Source organism: Bombina bombina, chromosome 2 (genome assembly GCF_027579735.1).
Source record: "Bombina bombina isolate aBomBom1 chromosome 2, aBomBom1.pri, whole genome shotgun sequence".
NCBI lineage: Eukaryota > Metazoa > Chordata > Amphibia > Anura > Bombinatoridae > Bombina > Bombina bombina.
In genome coordinates, this window is record NC_069500.1 from 58,929,902 (window position 1) to 58,950,292 (window position 20,391).

General features: G+C 39.2%; 1 protein-coding gene across 1 annotated transcript in view; it reads right to left on the reverse strand.

Annotated features, from left to right (window-relative positions):
• Positions 1-20,391, reverse strand: part of PSTPIP2 (proline-serine-threonine phosphatase interacting protein 2) — a 535,836-nt gene that overhangs the window by 59,769 nt on the left and 455,676 nt on the right. Inside the window, exon 11 of the mRNA XM_053701065.1 lies at positions 15,180-15,276. Coding sequence (XP_053557040.1) covers positions 15,180-15,276 — 97 coding nt within the window. The remainder of the gene's footprint in view (positions 1-15,179; positions 15,277-20,391) is intronic.

The following is a 20,391-nucleotide window of genomic DNA, read 5'->3' on the forward strand; positions in this document are numbered from 1 at the left end:
TTTATCTAGTTTTAGACTGAAATATTGGCGACAGGCCATCTAAATTGGTGGAGAAGCTTGACTAAAGGCACTCTGACCCAAAAGATAGGGTTTTGGACTGTGGTGTGGCCCTCAAGCACTCAGTACCGGACTTTTTACTTTGAGGCCTTCCCTTATTCCTGAAGCCTCACCTGTCCTCACAATCCCTGTGCCATTTTCGCGCGGCCAGCATCCTATGTAACAAGCTATTCTACAGTTTACCATACACTAAGTCAGAGAGAGTAAGCTATACCTATATACAATCAGAATGGATACTAGAGAAACATTGCTAATAGCTATCATTACCAGACTACTGGACGTCTAACTTAAATGCATCTCTGATCATCTGGCAAGAGACTGGGGTAGTGTTTGTTTGCACTCCTAAACCTACAACAAGCCCTTCCAAGAAACCACACTTAAAGCAGGAGAGGAAATAAGTTATGAAAAACATAACTCCCTAGAACAGACAACTGCTTCTCATCTTGACTCCGAGCTCTGAAGTGATCACGGAGCTGTCCCAGAAATTGGAGGTCAGAACGGGAGTCTCGAAATCGGTGCTCCACTCACCACATTTCAAGAGTCACTTACTGAGACCCTTAGATCGGAATTCTGACACCCCGCCTCCACTTTACCTTCCAAGGTTCCCCAGATTTCTTATGTTGGCAATAGGGAAGATGGCGCCAGTGCCCTGGGGCCCTGGCGCATGGCGCCTACTGTATGCCTAGATTATTCTGCGCAGAAGGAGAAAACTCAGCTGGGGAACAATCGGGCTGTAAGAGCACTCTCCAACGTCAATGGGGTTAGCTATATAGCAGCACAGTCTGATGACAACGCTGCAGATGTATGGATGGATGCATTGCATCCCTTGGTTGCCATTAAAGAAATGTGGTTTAGAGAAATGACCCCCACTAAGCACGTTTACTACAGGGAGAAGTCATGTGAGTTACCCTCAACTATCATCACTTTGGAGGGATATGTGTTACAGGACAGGGACTTCCCAGTGGGATCAAAAGACCAGCAGGAAAATCAGTTGTTGGAGCAACCTCCTATGAGCACGCCAGACTTCTCCTATGCAGTGCAGTCGCCTGAGCAGAACAAGGTGATCTTGCTCTTGGGAACACAGTTTCTATCTGCTGGGACAGCCATTATGCCTGTGCTCCTCTACATAAATTCTAATGACCCTGCTTTGGCCCTTGGCAAAAGAGGAATTGGCTGAATAGATACCACATCACCACAGCGGATCACCTAAGGTGGAGTATTGATGGTACTTTAGTGAAGTATTGATGTCCTGAATAATATGACAGCAGTGTGCTTGAGTGTCCATCACATGGACACCAGATCTTACTCACATGTACTTTCTAACTTTGTAGTTTACTATTGTTGTATATTAACATCCAAAAAGTGTTTTTTCTAGTCAGTTCTCCTTACGGTTTTTAAAAGCTAAGATTGAGTTAAATATGAGAATATACTTACCACATAGCTATTATGGACTACATATCCTAGATTAGATTTACATGCTATTGATGTATGTACCCTAGAAATGTGTATCTGTTAACTGGCACCATTGGCTATTGGTTCAGAGCCTTCTGCCCTGTACTAACTAATTAGTTACTAACTAAGTGTAGACTATCTTCGTATTAGTTTGATTGGGATAAACTTCATTGTACTACGCATTTTTGATCCTTTTGGGTATACCGGTATGTTGCAATGATCTGTAAAATGTGATGTTGAGTGTGGATTTATATGTGAAATTTTCTATAACACCCACAACACATGCTTCCTACTCATATTATGAATAGATTGATACTGACATTCTGCTGCAAGCGTATACCTGCTTTCTGGTGATCATATCTCTAGAATTTATTATCCTGTTATCCCCAGTCTTCTGATTTTTCACTTCAGGGGAACACTTATGTTTTATTATATGTGTTTAGCTTAGAGAAATATAACTTTATACATAGTTTTAGTTATCTGTTCATGAGTGAACATAAATGTGTTCTAAGACCATTGAGATCCTCTCTCTCTACTACTCCACAGTATAAAATGTATACCTCAAGTATTCCCTCCCACTAATACTCTACAGTATAAAATCTATCCTTCAAGTTTGACAACTTCCCTAGACTTGCTCTATTATCCCCACATCTCTATTATACTGTAGGTTCTCCAATCCACTTTATTATAAAATAAAGCCCCAGTTGGTTCTTGGATGCTTGCTTATTAATTTTCCTTAGATTTTCCTTAGCCATATGTAATGATACCCTACTGAGGTTTTCATAATGGGACCCAAGAGTGGTCTCCTCATTTCATTACACCTTCTTCTATATATGTTAACTTTTACATATTTGAGGCCCACGAGTGGCCTCCTAAGTTAATTTTGGAAGGTTTCCCTGTGTTGAGGCACTTTGTACTAATGCTGTCATCATTACCAGTTAATTATTTCTTTGCTGAGCTGCGCAAAAGGTGTGATGCCTCTATTAATATTGTAGAAGGTTGGAAAGTATATTTTACTTTTTGTGCTGTGTTGTAATTTTCTTTGTATATTTGTATACTGTTTTGTAAGCCTGTTTTCAATACCTCAATAAAAACAAAAATAAAAAATAAAAAATTTACTTAGTTCTTTTGTAAAAAAAAAAAAAAAAAAAAAAGCATATCTATGTAGGCATAGGTGCAACAATGCACTACTGGGAGCTAGCTGGTGATTAGTGGATATGTCTCTTGTTATTGGTTCAGCTAGGTCCCAGCAGTTCATTGATGCTCTGGAGCTAAATTTAACGCTTTTTTTTAAAACTCTTTTGCAGTGATGTTTCCAGCTTTTTGACAGCAGTATTGTGCACTTTCAGCTTGTGTGTATGACAGAGTGGAAGTTTAACCTTATTGCAGATTTTTTACACAACTTAAATGTTTCATAACATATAAAAAAAAAGCTATCAAGAGGGGGCGGAGCTGACTGCCAATATGGATGGTCGCACATAAGAGAATCTCTGTGCTGTAGTTTGTTTGAGGAAAGACAACGGCATGTAATTTAAATTATTTTGACCCTGGATGACTGCTGCCCCTTCATAAGCATCACCGCTGCAGCGCATAGCACGTTTGGACGTTTGGAGCTCTAGCTGACAAGTACTACAAGCGGATTCGGGAACCCCATTTCAAACATTGAGTGACAAGTGAGGAACAGTAAGTAGCGATACCGCACTTAAAGCAGCACAACACTTTAGTTCACAACGGGGATACCGGAAGCCCCCCACTCCATTTTTACTTTCTGTTAGACCGCAACAGCGCATATCCAAACGGCGCGAAAAGTGCAAGTACTGATAAAGAAGGGGCAAGGGTATTGGGCAGGGAGATCAGCAGGGTCTAGTATACAACAAACACAAGCTGAGTGAATAGACCTACAGGCTGAGGTGAACAGCGGACACGGCAGGGGAAATAGCTCTATAATAAACGTGGATATCTGGATCTCCATATTAAAACAGCCTGATATTTGCACAGGTAAAATCCCAACCACAAAAGACATTAAAACTATAGAGAAGTCGCTTTGCCACATTTTATTACCCATAAAACAGAATGGCTTCAAAAAGACAGCCTAGAGTGGACAAAAGCACGAAGCCTAACACAAATACAGCCACTAAGTTAAACACTTACTTCAGAGCTTTAAGCACATCGCAGCACTCTGATCCTGAAGCAGAAGCTGAAGAAATGCTAACTACTCTATCCCTTACAGTTGTGACGGCAGAGAAGAGTACCCCATTAACCAAGGCAGATTTAGAAACCTTGCCAACTAAGGAGGATTTTAACACTTTATTGCATCAAGTGGCAAAAATAGTAAAAGATGGTCTGGCAGAGGTTAAAAAAGATTTGTCGGACATGGGTGAAAGGATTGACTACATGGAGGAGCAGGTGAATGACACTAACAACACAATAGATGGACATTCTCGGTGTCTCTCAGTTCAGGACATTCAAATTCAGCAGCTTAAGAGCCATTTGGAGGATCTGGATAATAGGGGAAAAAGGCAGAACTTAAGAATTAGAGGTATTCCAGAGACTATCACATCAGACCTCACCCCTCAATATTTGAAAAGGCTTTTTCAACATCTGACAAAAGACACTACCTCGCCTCCGTACCAGTTGGACAGGGCACATAGGGCACTCAGGCCTAAACCAAAGGAGTCTGAACCCCCACGAGATATCATTATAAAGTTCCACCAATACCAGGACAAGGAGTTGGTGGCACAAGCGGCAAAAAAGCCATCACCTCTCACCTTTGAAGGGCATTCCCTTCAGATCTAATTGGACCTAAGTCCAATGACCTTGAATAATAAAAAAGAGGCCAGATATCTCACGGAACACTTTCGTGGACAAGACATACAATACAGATGGGGATTCCCCTTCTGTTTAAAAGTTAACAAAGGAAACAAAATTGTCACCTATAAGTCAGCGGATGACTTAGAGGAGTTTTGCAAGTCACTCGAAATACCATTACCCACCCCGCCATCTCTGCACAGCAGTGATCTTGTAGGAAGAGACAAACAAACGGAATCGCAACTACCTCAGTGCTCTCATTGGCAAAAAATCTAAAGCTGCTTCCAGAGCCAAGGAGGCTGAGGTTACATGACTCATGGAGTAACTCTAAAATGGCTGGAAGAATATATCAAAGGACGTTAACAGAGAGTCCACTATTCATAGACATGATCTATTATATTGATGTAGAATTCTAACACTTGACAAATATGTATCTTGTTCTTATTGTTTTTGCTTCCCCTGTTCTTATATCTTTTACCTAACCTAGTATAAAATATACAAGACCCACGCGGCTACCAGAATCTTATAGACATGCATAGTTAACATTTTAGAAGGACATACTTTCCTCATGTGAACTTTGTTAGTGACTTAGTTACTATTTACCCCTCGTTTAGTTCAGACACAATAGCGTCTGACTACAACAAGATGTTTCTTATTTTTTGTAGCTGTTTTGTTAAAATATTGGTGTTAATATGTATTTTTGTTTTCAAGAAGTCAGCTCCAGATATGTCAGATGTATTATTCTTGTTTAAACACTGCAGAAGTCTCCGTAGACCTGAGGTACTCCACTAGGAGAAACTTAAGTGATAGCATGCATAAAGGTAAGTGTCCTTTGTTTGCCGGGGCTGGTGGGGCGGTGTATCCTCCCTATGAGCCAACTTGTATCATGCTGTATATACAGCGTAAAATACCTATGTCACCCATCTTATGGCTAGCAATCCACTAATATTCTTGTCCCAGAACTGTAGAGGCCTCAACTCACCCACAAAAAGGTCCATAGCGTTAAACTATTTCCGTAAGCTTAAGGGAGATATAATCTTTGTTCAAGAGACTCACTTTATTAAAAATAACACACCTAAATTGACATCTCAAGATTACCCTGTGGGGTTTTTTCATTTTAATCCAGTTAGGAAGGTTTCGAGGGTGGGGATATTGTTCCATAAAAATGTGCCCTTCCAACTATCTGATAAATATGAGAATTTGGAGGGAGACTTTTTATACTCTGAGGCACTGTATTTGGCATGCCAGTTACACTGGCGTGTATATACGCTCCCAACACAAAACAGGCCCGGTTCATCAAAAAGATTATTGACAAAATTCTTGAGATTAAAAGGGGGGGAGCCTTAGGATGGCCACAATAGTGGACATTTGGAGGTTACAGTATGCACATTCTAGAGATTTTACCTTTTTATTCCCATGCACAGAAATCATTCTCACAAATTGATTATTTATTGCTGGAACATAACTACATCTCACTAGCAACACATACAGAGATACTACCAACGGCTTGGACGGACCACGCAACAGTTACTCTCGAAATGGACTGGCCAACTAAACCCCAAAGACACTCAATCTGGAGACTGGATGACTCGTTATTACATGACCCTGACATAGTACAAGACATTAAGCAAAAATTAGAGGAATACTTTAGACATAACATTAATTCAGTAGACAATAAAGGAATATTATGGGAAGCCCATAAGGCGGTAATAAGGGGTAACTTTATACATCACAGTATAAGAATTCGAAAAGCTCTAAACCTGACATATAAAAAGCTCTCAGCGGATCTTTCCCAAGCGGAGCTGGCCCATAAACAGACTCCTACTAATAAGTGGTCCCTTAATAAACTCACAGAAGCTAGGTTGGCATTGAATGCTTATCTTGTAAAAGCAGCACATAGGAAGGCTCTGTTCATGAGGAAGGTGTACTTCCGGGAGGTAATAGAGTAGGAGCTTTGTTGGCGAGGACATTACGGAAAAAGTCGGCAAAGAATCATATTTTTAATATAAAAGATAGCTCAGGCAATCTAAAACAGGAAAGCCTGGAGATAGCCAAAGTTTTCACAGTTTTCTATGACCAAATTTACAATTTGTCCAGGTCCACCCATTCTCCCAGCGAGACAGATATTGAAAGTTACCTAGAAACCCTAGATCTCCCCCAGTTGAATGGTCAACAAAAATCAGTTCTGGATGAACCAATAACAACTCAGGAAATTATAAAAGCTATACACTCATTGCCTGTGGGTAAAAGCCCAGGTCCAGATGGCCTCACAAATAAATACTATAAAACTTTTAGCGAACTACTGACACCACATTTATTGTCACTATTTCAAGCCCTAAACGGTAATGCGCAATTTCCAACACTAACTAAGGAAGCGCATATTGCGGTCATCCCTAAATTAGAAAAATTGACAGATTCTCCCTCCAAATTTAGGCCAATTTCACTTTTAAATACGGATCTTAAAATATACGCAAATATTCTAGCATCCAGGATTAGCCCCCTTCTCCCATTGTTAGTGCACACTGATCAAGTGGGATTTGTCCCTGGGAGAGAGGCCAGGGACAATACCATCAGGGCTCTGCAGTTGATCGAATATGCTAAAACAAATAAAATTGGTTCTATCTTGTTAACATCAGACGCAGAAAAGGCCTTTGACCGCCTTAATTGGTCTTTCCTGTTCGCCACACTGCGGACATTTGGTTTTGGTAATTTAGCTATCAAAAGAATTAAACACTGTATATTAATCTGACTGCTAATATAAAGCTAAATGGCGTACTGTCAGACGCCTTCCAGATAGGAAATGATACAAGACAGGGATGCCCCCTCTCCCCTCTTTTATTTGTGTTAGGAATAGAGACGTTGGCTGCTCGCATAAGACAGAATGAACAGATACAGGGTATACCTCTAGGGCAAAATGAGTACAAAGTCTCACTGTATGCTGATGATGTACTACTATCTCTCTCATCCCCATCCACATCCCTGCCAGCGGAGGGAGTGTGGAGGAGTTTAGGGAATTTGGTAGGCTATCCTATTTTTCGATAAACCACCTCAAGTCCGAAATTATAAATGTTAACTTGCCTAGAGAAGAGTTAGCTTCTCTAATGGAAAATTGCCCATACCAACTTCAAACCAAAGCAATAAAATACCTAGGTATTAAACTAACCCCCAACAATAAATTACTCTTTAACCTTAATTTCATGGCATTATATAACGCTATTCAAGCCGACTTGAATGTGTGGTCCTCAAAACCTTTCTCTTAGTGGGGCAGGATACAAACCTTAAAAATGACAACTCTCCCGAGAATATTATATATAATGCAGGCAATCCCAATTCTCATCCCAGTTAGCTTTTTAAGAAACCTACAAACATTATTAAATAAATACGTTTGGGGATCGGTAAAGCCTCGGGTTAACCTGAACACGTTATATAGGTCTCTCGCTGGGGGAGGGGTGGGTCTCCCATGTTTGAAAGTATACTATAAAGAAATTAGTATCCAAAGGATATTAGATTGGCACAGGAATACTTCCACGAAAGCCTGGACAACGATAGATTCACACATTCTAAAGACACCACAAGTTGGAGCTTTATGCTGGATCCCAAAATCACACAGGCCAGAAGCGACAAGCTCATTTAAGATATATGCCTCAGTGTTTACAGTCTGGGACGGGATATTAAGGTCACAACCTCATGTTTCTACGTTGAGGTCGCCACTTACTCCAGTGTCCCCGAATGCAGAGTTCATGGGGGGTATGGAATACGGGGAGGTAGCTAGGGTACCTCTGGAAATTGGGTATACTGTACCTTTTCATTCTATTTTATTTGAAATAATTTTTATTGATTTTAAGCAGAAATACAGAGTTTCTCAAATTTTACATGCACAAGATTAAACCTTATTGACAACATCCACTAATTTCTGTCATGTAAACATTTTGAAACAATGAATATACATCGATATACATCGGTGGCCTAGGCCAGCCCCCTCTACATTCTGCCATTATGGTAGTTTACCTTCAAGAATTAAGACATTTAACTCCCCAACCTAAAAAACTCATCTCCCACCCCCCTTCTTCCAGGCTGTCATAACATGTCTCCCCCCCTCATGAGGGTTATTATGTTTCTCTAACCTTCCGCATAACTGCCCCTAACTATACGGGATATGTCACCATTACCCAAGCCAACAACTTTCTCTAAATCTCTCGAGCCCTATAACTTATCCTCTTGTAGTCCTTCCTGTTCTCACAGGTTCTGTACCTTGTCCTTCCTTAACATCCAATTCATTCTATTTTAAACGGACAGAGGGTGAAAGGAAGACATGAGCTAGGCGAAATACTGAATGGGGCTTTCACACACTGGTTAAAGTACAAACAATTACAACACTTAGTAGACACATCTAAATACAAATCTGACTGGACGAGACCCCTGACGCGATTTGAGAATATATGCAACTCTCAAGGTCCACTCCGACATATGCTTTCAATAGAAAAAAACATCCTAATGGCAGACAGCAGCCCAACACGGCCGACATACACATATAAATGGCAGCAGGACTTTAACACCGAATTTAGCGACAAGGAGTGGAATTGTATATACTCTTTAATCAAAAAGTCTTCCTCGTCTACGTGGATATTAGAGCTTAATTACAAGGTACTGTGTAGGTGGTATCTGACTCCTTCACGTTTGAGAAGTATATATCCACTTTCATCTGATATGTGTTGGAGAGGGTGTAAACAAAAAGGTTCCATGTTACATATGTGGTGGAGCTGTCCCATAATAAGACCCCTATGGCAAGAGATAGAATTCTTTCTACGACATTTGCTAGGCACCACATTTACTCTAGTTCCCGAAATGGCACTATTGAATGCTCTCCCCCATAACATTTGTCAGCTCAGACAGAGGGTGTTACAGTTCGCCCTGAATTCAGCTAAATTCTTAATAGCTAGGAAATGGAAGAATCCAGTGCCACCAACAATTAGTGAGTCGCTGAAACATGTAGAAGACACCATCCAACTGGAGGAATATGGTTATTTTAAAACTCAGAGAAAGGAGGTCTTTTTAGATATCAAATTATATTGGGACTTGACGAAGTCCTGGTTTACACAAATACGGAATGCACAGCTCACCACGGCCCTGGCATAGGACACTATATGTTATAGGATAAGAGGCACTGTATTATGAAACTGTACACCTTTTGATTTTTGCTATGGGTAATGAGAAGACTTTCAGTGAAACTCAGCACGAAGAGCTGACTCTTGTAAAGTTGTAAGTTAACATGTTTATATGTTTGTATTGTCGTTTCATGATTCAAAATTGTATGTATACAGATAAAACTCAATAAAACTTTTTGAATAATAAAAAATAAAAAGCTATCAAAGCAATAGAACCGCTGCACAAAATGTAAAGCTCACTCTCTGTATTGTATGTGCTAGAAGCACACAATACAGCTGTTAAAAAGTTGACAACATTACTGATCTGTAAACTGCACGCCACTTCTGTTACAGCGTGCACCAAGATGGTGGTGCCCATTATAAAAATAAGCTTAACCAATGTTCATTTATAAAGGGTTTAAGTAAGAGAACAGCTCTGAAGAGAGTTGCTGGCATAGGAGCAAAAAGCATGGTGAGCAGTAAACATTCCATCAAAGACGTGCACGTGTCCCTACTAGTTATTGAATTCAGGTGTTTCAGCCACATTTTTTGTGTAAAATCCAGTACATAACCATGAAAACTCCATAGACAAACACTGGATGTATAATAAGTTGTACTCAATGAATTTAAATGTGGCTCCGTCGTAAGTCAGTTAGTGAAATATCTGCCCTACTAGATCTTCCCTGGTTGACTGTAAGTGCTGTTATTGTGAGGTGGAACTGTCTAGAAGCAGCAACAGCCCGCTACAAAGTGGTAGACCATACAAATTCACAAATCAGGACCGCCAAGTGCTGAACTATGTAGCACGTAAAAATCATCACCTATCAGCTGTTGCATCACTCCCTACAAAGTTCAAAAATGTCTCTGCATGCAACATTAGCACAAGAACTCTGCGTCAGGAGCTTCATGAAATGGGTTTCCATGGCCAAGCAGCTATACGCAAACACAAGCCTCCCATCAACATGCTGAGTCTGGTGTGGAGGAACTCATGTGGCCGGCAAAGAGCACTGACCTCACTCAACCACATTGAACAGGATAAATTAGAATGGTGATTGCGAGCCAGACCTTCTCATCAAACATCAGTGCCTGACCTCTCAAATGCTCTTTTGGCTGAATAGATACAAAATCCAAAATCTTGTGGAAAGCCTTCCCAGAAGAGTTGTGGTTGTTTTTGCTGCAAATGGGGGGGGGGGGGGGGCAACTCTATATTATTCCCCATGGTTTTAGAATGTGGTGCCCAACAAACTCTGGTAGATGTTTTATGGTCAGGTGTCCACATATGTTTGGCCATATAGTGTACCTTTAAGTTTTATTACATTTAGAGGGACATGAAGCCCAAGATTTTTCTTTCATGATTACGTTAGAGAATAAAAATTTAAACAATGTTTTAATTTACTTCTATTATACAATTTCCTCCATTCTTTTCTATCCTTTGTTGAAGAAGTAGCAATGCACTACTGGGGACTAAATGAATGCACTGGGTGGGCCCATTACATGAGGTATATATGTGCAATCACCAATCAATAGCTCCTGAGTCTACCTAGGTATCCCTTTTTTAATAAAGGATATCAAGAAAACAAAACAAATTAGGTAATAGAAGTAAATTGGAAGGTTGTTTAAAATCATGCTCTGAATCAGGAAAGAAAAAAAATTGGGCTTCATTTCCCTTTAAGCTTTGTATTTTGTGTTTTAATATATTTAGATTTTGTAAATATATAATAATCTGTCCAAGTTATAATGTAACACAAACAAGTGTTAAAGTGATACTTAATTTCAAAGCAGCAATAAAAAAAAGTCCCAGATGATGTTCCACGTTATGAGTTCCTCAAAATAAAGAAAAGGAGAACAAATAGTGTGATACTGTTAGAAAAGAAAAGAACTCGTAAATGGTACTCACAAAGAAGGAGCTTTCAATAGGAGGCAGCTCTCAACTCCCTTGGACTTCCAGGTTCCTCATATTTTCAGTGAGTTCTGACCCTGATATTCAAAACAAACTTCGCGGGCATGGAGAGAAATCACACAAAATCTTTGGGATATTTTTTAGACCTTGTATTATATTGTAGGAGTCTCTGTTTCACATGAAGAACACTATTTAGCAACGTAAACATTTCTCAAGTTAACATTTCTGTTCTGAAAACATTTTTAAGGGCCTAACCGTACCGACGAGATTTCTTAGAATATATCACCTGAGCACGAAGTTTTGAATGGTCTGCACAATGATTACACTCCAAGTTGTAGAGTTTATGAGAATGGGGCCCAGAGTCTGTACCCAAGGTAATGTTTCACTAACTACTTGAGTTTGTCATGGTCATTATTAACTTTATTAGGGTCTCTAGACATAACACAATTTTTTTTGTGCATATAATATTCCAGTCCAAAGCAACTCCCCATGTGTTGTGTTTGTGCTTTGATCATCTTCTTTGTAGTACCTTTCCAAGACCACCACCATGTGATTCTCTTTCAAATGATGGGTCTCTGAGTTTTGTAGCTGCTAAGGGAGCTGAGATTGAGGGGTTTGAACTGTGGTGATGTCACTGGCTCTCCCATGAAGCCTCAGAGTGCCCCCCACTAGGCCACTAATGAACTAGTGTCAGGGATAGCCAAAAAAAGCATTTAATTGGTGATTTCTCTGCAATACGAAAAGGGCTCATCATGCGACCACAGGTATTTCATCATATGCATTAAAGCGGTTAACACATAACAGTAATTGTAATTATTTCCCAATTAGATGATATCTCACACATCAAACAATAATTACAACACTTAGGAAACACATCTGCAAAATGGGCTCTGTAAAATATTTGCCTATTTTATTAGGGTAAAGTACTTCTCCCAGAAGTAAAAGATTAGAGCGGTATAAGGGCATTCCAGTACATTTTGAAGTCGTGGTCAAAGTCACCTATATTTATTATTATCAGTTATTTGTAGAGTGCCAACAGATTCCACAGCACTAAAGACATGGGTCTAATATGCAAGGTGACAGTTATGAGAGACATAGGGATAGAGGGCCCTGCTAAGAGTTTCATTGTTGTAAATCATCTCTCATGAAAGTGATCTACAAAGCAGCTAAGCTTGTAGGCTTACATGCTAATGGGGTCCAAGGAGATAACTAAAGGATGAGAGGAACTAAAATAGAAAAATGTTAGTGGTATATTGTATGCATCCCTAAACAGTAGAAGGAGTGCTTGAAAGTTTGAAAATTAGGGAAGAGTTGTGTAGAGCAAGGCAGAGAGTTCAACAAAATATAGAGGCCAGTCTGGAGAAGTCTTGTAGATGGGAATGTGAGGAGGTAACAAGAGAGGAGGAGAGAAGGATGTCATGAGCAGAGCGGATTGCGAGTATCTGGAGATTAGGCAGGAGATAGGGTGGAGCAGTGTAATTGAGAGCTTTAAAAGTTAGAGTCAGGATTCTATGTTTTATTCTGGAGGTTAGAGGAAGCCACTGAAGGGACAGGAAGAGAGGTTCAGCAGATGAGGACTGACGTGTAAGGAAGATCAGCCTGGCAAAAGCATTTATTATGGATTGTAAGGGAGATAGACGGCAGCTAGGAAGGCCAGAGAGGTTGCAGTTGCAATAGTCAAGGCGGGAAATTATTAGAGAGTGGATTAAAGTCTTAGTTGTGTCTTGTGTGAGGAAGTGGCGAATTTTGGAGATGTTTGTAATGTGGAGGCAGCAAAAATTGGCAAAATACTGGATGCGGGGAGTGAAAGAGAGATCTGAGTCAAATTTGACCCTAAGACATCAGGCATGCGGGGTGAGGGTAGTGATGTTATTATCAACAGTTAGAGAAAGTTGGGGGGTAAGAATTTTGGAAGAAGAGGGAAAAATAAGGAGCTCAGTTTTGGAGAGATTTAGCTTAAGGTAGTGAGAGGACATCCAGGACGAAATATTAGAAAGACAGTTAGTAAGAAAGGGGTATACGTCTAATGGAAAGATGTAGATTTGGGTAGGTTTTGAGGATAGGTGTAATTAGTGCATGTTTAAGGGATGAGGGAAATATACCATTGCTAAGGGAGAGATTCAAAATATGTGTGAAGATAGGCGTAAGAGTAGGAGAGAGGGAGGGCAGTAATTGTGAGGGGATGGGATCAAGGGAACAGGTAGTAATGTGAGAGGAGGATATAAGGGCAGAAACTTCTTCCTTAGTAGTGGGAGAAAAAAAGTCTAGAGTCTGGATTCTATTTTGTTGGTGAAGTGGTTGGCAAAATCTTGAGCTTAGAGACAAGTGCAAATAGGAGGGGGGTGGGCGGAGAAGGGTGTTAAAAGTGGGGAACAGATGTTTTGGGCTTGAAGAAAGAGTAGAGATTAGAGTAGAGAAGTAGTCCTGCTTAGAGAGGTTAAGGACAGAATAGTAGGAGTTTAAGATGAACATGTAATGAAGGAAGTCAGCTGAACAACTGGATTTTCTCCAACTATTTCAATCATGGAGAATTTTTAAGGACTCTGTTGCCCTTTTGAAGTACCTAGTGTCGCTGTCAAGTTTTGCTATATCAGAGCTGAGATGAAGGTTGTCTCGTTTTTATGCTTTGTTTATATCACTTAAAGGGATATGAAACCCAAAAATTTCCAATTTACTTCCTTTATCAAATTTGTTTGTTCCCATGATATTCTGGAGCACTGCATGGCAGGAAATAGTGCTGCTATCTAGCGCTCTTGCAAATGGATAACATCTTCTTGTTAAACTGGTGCCATATAGTGCTCTAGAAATGGGCCGGCTCTTAAGCTTACGTCCCAGCTTTTCAACTAAAGAGAAAGAAGAAAAATTGATGATAGAAATAAATTAGACTTTTTTTTAAAATTGCATGATGTATCTGAATCATGAAAGGAACATTTTGGGTTTCATATCCCTTTAAACTTTTTCAGTGATTTCATTTGTGGACTTTTTTTATATAGATTTTTTTTTTGTTTTGTTTTAATTTGTTTTGCTTTGTAAGGTTTTGAATGCACTTTTGTAATACCACCATCCTTTACTGAGGGACTCTATGTGGTGAGAAGTTAATGGTTGTGAGATAGAAGCGGTTCTACTGATTTAAATGAGGGAAGGTTACAAATCTTTATGTATTACGCAATTTATTGCCGCAGGTTTTTTTCAGTGAGATCTTTTTTTTCTGAACAAGCTTTATTGACTCTAGGCCGCTGGTTTTCAAACCTGTCCGCAAGCCTCCCCAACAGTCAAGATTTTCTGGATTACGTTGGGTGAGAGCAGGTAAAATAACTATGTTTACTAATCAGCTGATTGTTTCACCTGTGCTCTAGTTCAGATATCCTCAAAATATGGCCTGTTAGGGAGGTCTGAGGACAGGTTTTAAAACCTGTGATCTAGGCCTATGAATGAAAGGCTTATGTTTTTGAATTGTTTCTTTTCTCCATCAGAAAATACCTAGGGCTCAAATTATCATTGTACGGGCAGAGAAAGTTCCCAATGAGGAAACCTGTTTGCCTGGGACTGTGGCAAACAACTTCCACTTCCAGAATTTATCATTGCACAAGCAAACACTCATACAACTCCGCCCAATGCTTTTCTGCAACCTTTATACAACTCCACCCTATGCTCTTCTGCAACCTATCGCATAAGAGAAGGGACTGTCAATCATCCTGGTCAAATTCTTTAGTCCAGTTTACATTTCCCCAAGTATACAAATAAATAGAGAGAGATAGAAAAGGCATTCTTAGAAATATCTCTGTATACATTGTAGTGTATATTGAGATTTTAAATACCTGGTGGGATTTCTCCTGTTTTATGTCTTTCTGTGTAATTCTCAATGTCTTTTTCAATGTTACAAGCTTCTAGAGATTTCCGTACTTCTTCATACATCTAAAGGCAAAAAAGAAAATAAATGCCAATTTCAGTAATTTTATTAACATGAAACCAATACATTACGCCCCTTGGCAATAGATTGAACTGATTTTTGGTAGCATTTAACTGTAGAAATTAAGTGATATATGCTATATAATTTATTATTGTCATAACAGCCACTTGTCTAGGAGAGTGATTTCTGCAGCTGTACCTTTAAGGAGGCTTCGAAGATCAATTAGGGCTTAATTGTTGTAATAGTATAAGCTTTCTGTTTGAAGGATGAGGCTGCTTGTTTATTGAGTTTCTGACCTCTCACCATTCTGGTTTTACTTTTGCTTTCTCTGACTACACTTCTGTATTATTAACCCTTTTTTTGGACTGACTTGGTATTTGACTTTTCTCTTTTTCTCTTATTCCCTTACTGAGCATAGTGACTTTAAGATAGTTTTTGTATTTGACCACACTCCTTATAATATTGCCGCTGTTACCTGAATCTCCAGAGCCTATTTACCTTTGATGTCTTTGCTCTTGAGAGATCTGCATTAAAGTCACCTATGCAAGTCTGTCTTCGTCTGATTAACGAGACTACACTTTTATAAAGGTGCTGATTAAAGTACTAGAGAGAGTTCAGCAACCAAGTTTAGTCTCATTGCTCTCTTACCCATAGTTCCAGCTCGGTTACTGTGTTTAATTTGCAGTGTACCAGAAAGGGTTTGTGGTGAGTTTGGCCTCTCAGCAATTGATTCCAACTTGTTATATTTTAAGGCAACAGTATTCGACCTGACACTAGAGAAGAGAGAAGATGTGGGCCCGGCCATGAAAATGGTTTGCTGTTTGTTACAGTTATCTACAACTGTTTACCCAGGATCACTTTATATTTCAGTTGATAATTTTGTGGGTAAATTATTAACTTTCAAGTACACATGTAATGCAAATTCCGGTTTTAATTTATGCAAACTATGTACAAAGAAGAAATATATATCCCTGCAGAGGTCACCAGTTAACACCACCCCATATTTACAATAGATTAATGTCACTATACCATTTAATAGGGTTTTACCTATGTGTTTAACCCCTTTTGCAGTGATTAAACACATAGTCCTAGATTACAAGTGAAGCACAACTGATAATGTGTAGCATAATGTTTTGAGCTTGGCTTTGTGCAATCAATAACACGTGATCAGATATCGCAAGCTGTTGGTTAAAATATGTAATTAAAGCATTTTAACACACCTGATAGATATATCACAACCTATACTTTTAATGGGTAGCGAAAAGTTTTTGTATATGTTATGTGCTTACGCCAAATCTGGTCTTATTTGATGCTCTACATTTACCTTAAATGCTATTGAAAAAAAGGAAAAGCTCCACTGTATAACATTTTTTGCACTTGATCAGCTTTGCTTAATAATGTTATCGAACATGAATAATTTTAGTGCTGTCCCTCACAAAAATCTATAAATTTCAAGAAACTCCAGCCACCAATTTCTTTTAAAAGACCTTTATTCTTTTGTCATGGGTCCCATTGATATACAACGTTTCAAGCCAGCATTAGGCTCTTAGTCATGTACACTTTAGCTATACAGGTTTCTGTTACTTATACCTGCACCTGTTAATCACTCACCTGATGTTAATTAACCCATTCCATAAGGAACACAACCATTGCTATTGCAACAGTGACATCTTGTGGATGAAAAATATAGTACACCACTGTTTTTATTCTGAATTTTTCAGTGTTCCTTCATGGAATGGATGAACACCATCACATATTCTTAAAACCACATAAAACCTATATACAATTTAAAAAGAGGAGTATAAAATCCCAATATCTATAGAGCCACAGTAATAGGGATCAATGTACATAATACATTCTCATTATAAATTTCAGACAAAAAGATAATCATACAGAAAAATTTAAAGAGATATATCTTCCCAAAAGCGCCTGTTTTTTCAAAAAAATATCTCAAATCCTATTTGCCAGTATTTAACCAGTTATTATTATCCTTAGATATTAATGTCTGTACCCATAATATATTTATTAGTTGACTTATCCATATGCTACATAATTGATTAGAAGTCAACAAAACAGACTCCAATCAAAGTCTTTATTTAGACCCCTAGGGGTCAGGCAATCTAATTTATGGATCCAGAACATCTCCCTCATTTTGAGGAGATGTTCCCTGTCACCACCCCTCCTTGGTTTAATTACCTGATCTATGATAAGGAATCTAAGTTGACTAATATTATGACCTGCAGAGAGGAAGTGAGAGGACACAGGAGCCTCCATGTTTTTACATCTTATGTTTGATTTATGTTCAGTTATCCTCTCCCTTACCTCTCTGCAGGTCTCGCCTATATAGATAAGTCCACATGGACACTTGATCATATAAATAGCAAAGGTAGTTCTGCATGTAAAATATTTATTTATTGTGAATTTACGTCCGCTAGTTGGATGATAGAAGATTTTTCCTTTTATCATAGAACCTCACAAAAATCTATTACATAAGGAAAAATAAGTATCAACATAGTACCGAAGCCAACACCATACAACCGCTTGTGACTCAAATATTAACCCTCTAGACCAGGGGTCATCAACCTTTGTGCCCCCAGATGTTTTGAAACTACATTTCCCATGATGCTGAGACACTCTTTAGGCTGTCTGAGCATCATGGGAAATGTAGTTCCAAAACATCGGGGGGCCCAATATTGATTACCCCTGCTCTAGACCATAGTTTACTAGGGTCAGTAATGCAGAAATTACACACTCTGATGGCTTTAGTCCCAGATCATTCTGGAAATTAGCAATGTCCCTTTCTTGGAGCACTAACCCGTCCCCTTTGAGTGCTAATGATGGCTCTGAGCCGTCACAGAGTTTCCCACTCTGGTGCTAATGACGGCTCAGAGCCGTCACTAGCACTCTCCCAACTTGAGGGAGATCTGGGGGCCCCCACCCGCTCCTACCCCGACGATCGTCCCGTTTTGCGTGGTGACGTCACGCGCAATAACGTGATGACGTCAACGTGCAACTTAATTTATACTTAACAATGTTAAGTATAGGAGCAGGGGGCATTCTGCTTAGAAGCCTGTATCTCAGGCATCTAAGCAACTACAGACCCCCAAGACCCACCATTGGAATGGTAATCGCCTAACCTTTCCAATAGTGTAAGTCTTGGGGGTCTGAAAAAAATAAAAAAAAAGTTATAAAAAAATTGTTAAAAAAATAAAAAAATAAAAAATACATTAAAAAAATCTTAGCACCCAGGTGGGAAAGTGCTTAGCACTCAAAGGGTTAAGAATTAACGAGACATGAAACACAAAATATTTTTTTCTTGATTCAGATAGAGCATAACTTTTTAAAAAACTTTCCAATTTACTTCTACTATCAATTTTGATTCATTCTCTTGGTATCCTATGTTGAAGGAGCACCAATGCATTACTGGGAGATAGCTGAACACATTAGTAAGCCAATGCCAAGAGGCATATATGTACAGCCACCAATCAGCAGCTAGCTCCTGAGCCTACCTTAGTACGCTTTTCAACAAAGGAAAACAAATAAAATAATATAAGTAAACTGGAAAGCTGTTTAAAATGGTATGATCTATCTGAATCATAAAGGAAAATTTTGGGGTTTCATGTCCCTTTAAAGTGAATGTAAACATTTTCATTCAGGAAGCCTGCCAAGCATTTATCTAGTGTACATAAGTCTAATCACTATGTAATTTTTGACATCTGAATAAAGTTTTCTGCAATATATACACTCCTCCCAGATCCGACTTCCTTGTTCTACATTGTGTAACCTATAGAGCGGTCCCACCCGCTCTATACGTATCTCTCAAGCGCGCTCCAGATGAACAGAGGACCTGCGCATGCGCAGATATTAGCTCTCCGTTGATTGTAACATAGTATTTGAAGGAAGTTATATATTTTGCTATGGGAGCAGTATTGCGCATGCGTGAATCGTGGACGGGCATCTAGAATCAATCCAAAATCTTTGGATTAGCGCATGCGCAAAAGAAACGCGTGACATTGCAGGAAAGGGGCCAAATGCCCCAGGGGGAGAACGATGATTAGCCAAGAGATTTTTTGTGATCTTTCAATCAAGAATGATCTACGGTGGGTAGAGAAACGGCGCGAATAGCTAGAGCCTTAAAAGGTATAATTTGTAAATACTGTACAGTTTACAACAAAATGATGAATGAAAGTATAGCTATATTTGTGTAATTATTCATATGGCGTGGCCAATTGGAGTAAAGTTTACCTTCACTTTAATTATTGACAGTTTCTTCTAAAGCTTAATTCACACTGAGTGTATAGTAGATTACTTATATACGGCTAGATTACGAGTTGTGCGTTAGGCTGAAAAAGCAGCGTTAAGAGGTCTTAACGCTGCTTTTTCACTACCACTGGTATTACGAGTCTTGCAGATTTAGGGGCACCGCACACTTCTTTGGCCTTACCGCAAAACGACTTACGTAAACTTCGTAAATCCTTTTTTCTATGGGACTTCCATAGCGCTGGTATTACGAGTCTGTCCTGGGGGGTCAAAAAGTGAGCGGTACACCCTCTACCTCCAAGACCCGTAACGCATTTTAAAGTCAGTAGTTAAGAGTTTTATGGTACAACGCCATAGCATAAAACTCATAACTAAAGTGCTAAAAAGTACACTAACACCCATAAACTACCTATTAACCCCTAAACCGGGGCCCACCCACATCGCAAACACTAAAATAAAATTATTAACCCCTAATCTGCCGCTCCGGACATCGCTGCCACCTACATTATACTTATTAATCCCTAATCTGCTGCCCCAAACATCGCCGACACCTACATTATTTTTATTAACCAATAATCTGCCGCCCCCAATGTTGCCGCAACCTACCTACACTTATTAACCCCTAATCTGCCGCCCCCAACGTCGCCGCCACTATTATAAATTTATTAACCCCTAAACCTAAGTCTAACCCTAACACCCCCTAACCTTAATATAATTTAAATAAATCTAAATAAAATTACTATCTTTAACTAAACTATTCCTATTTAAAACTAAATACTTACCTGTAAAATAAACCCTAAACTAGCTACAATATAACTAATAGTTACATTGTAGCTAGCTTAGGGTTTATTTTTATTTTA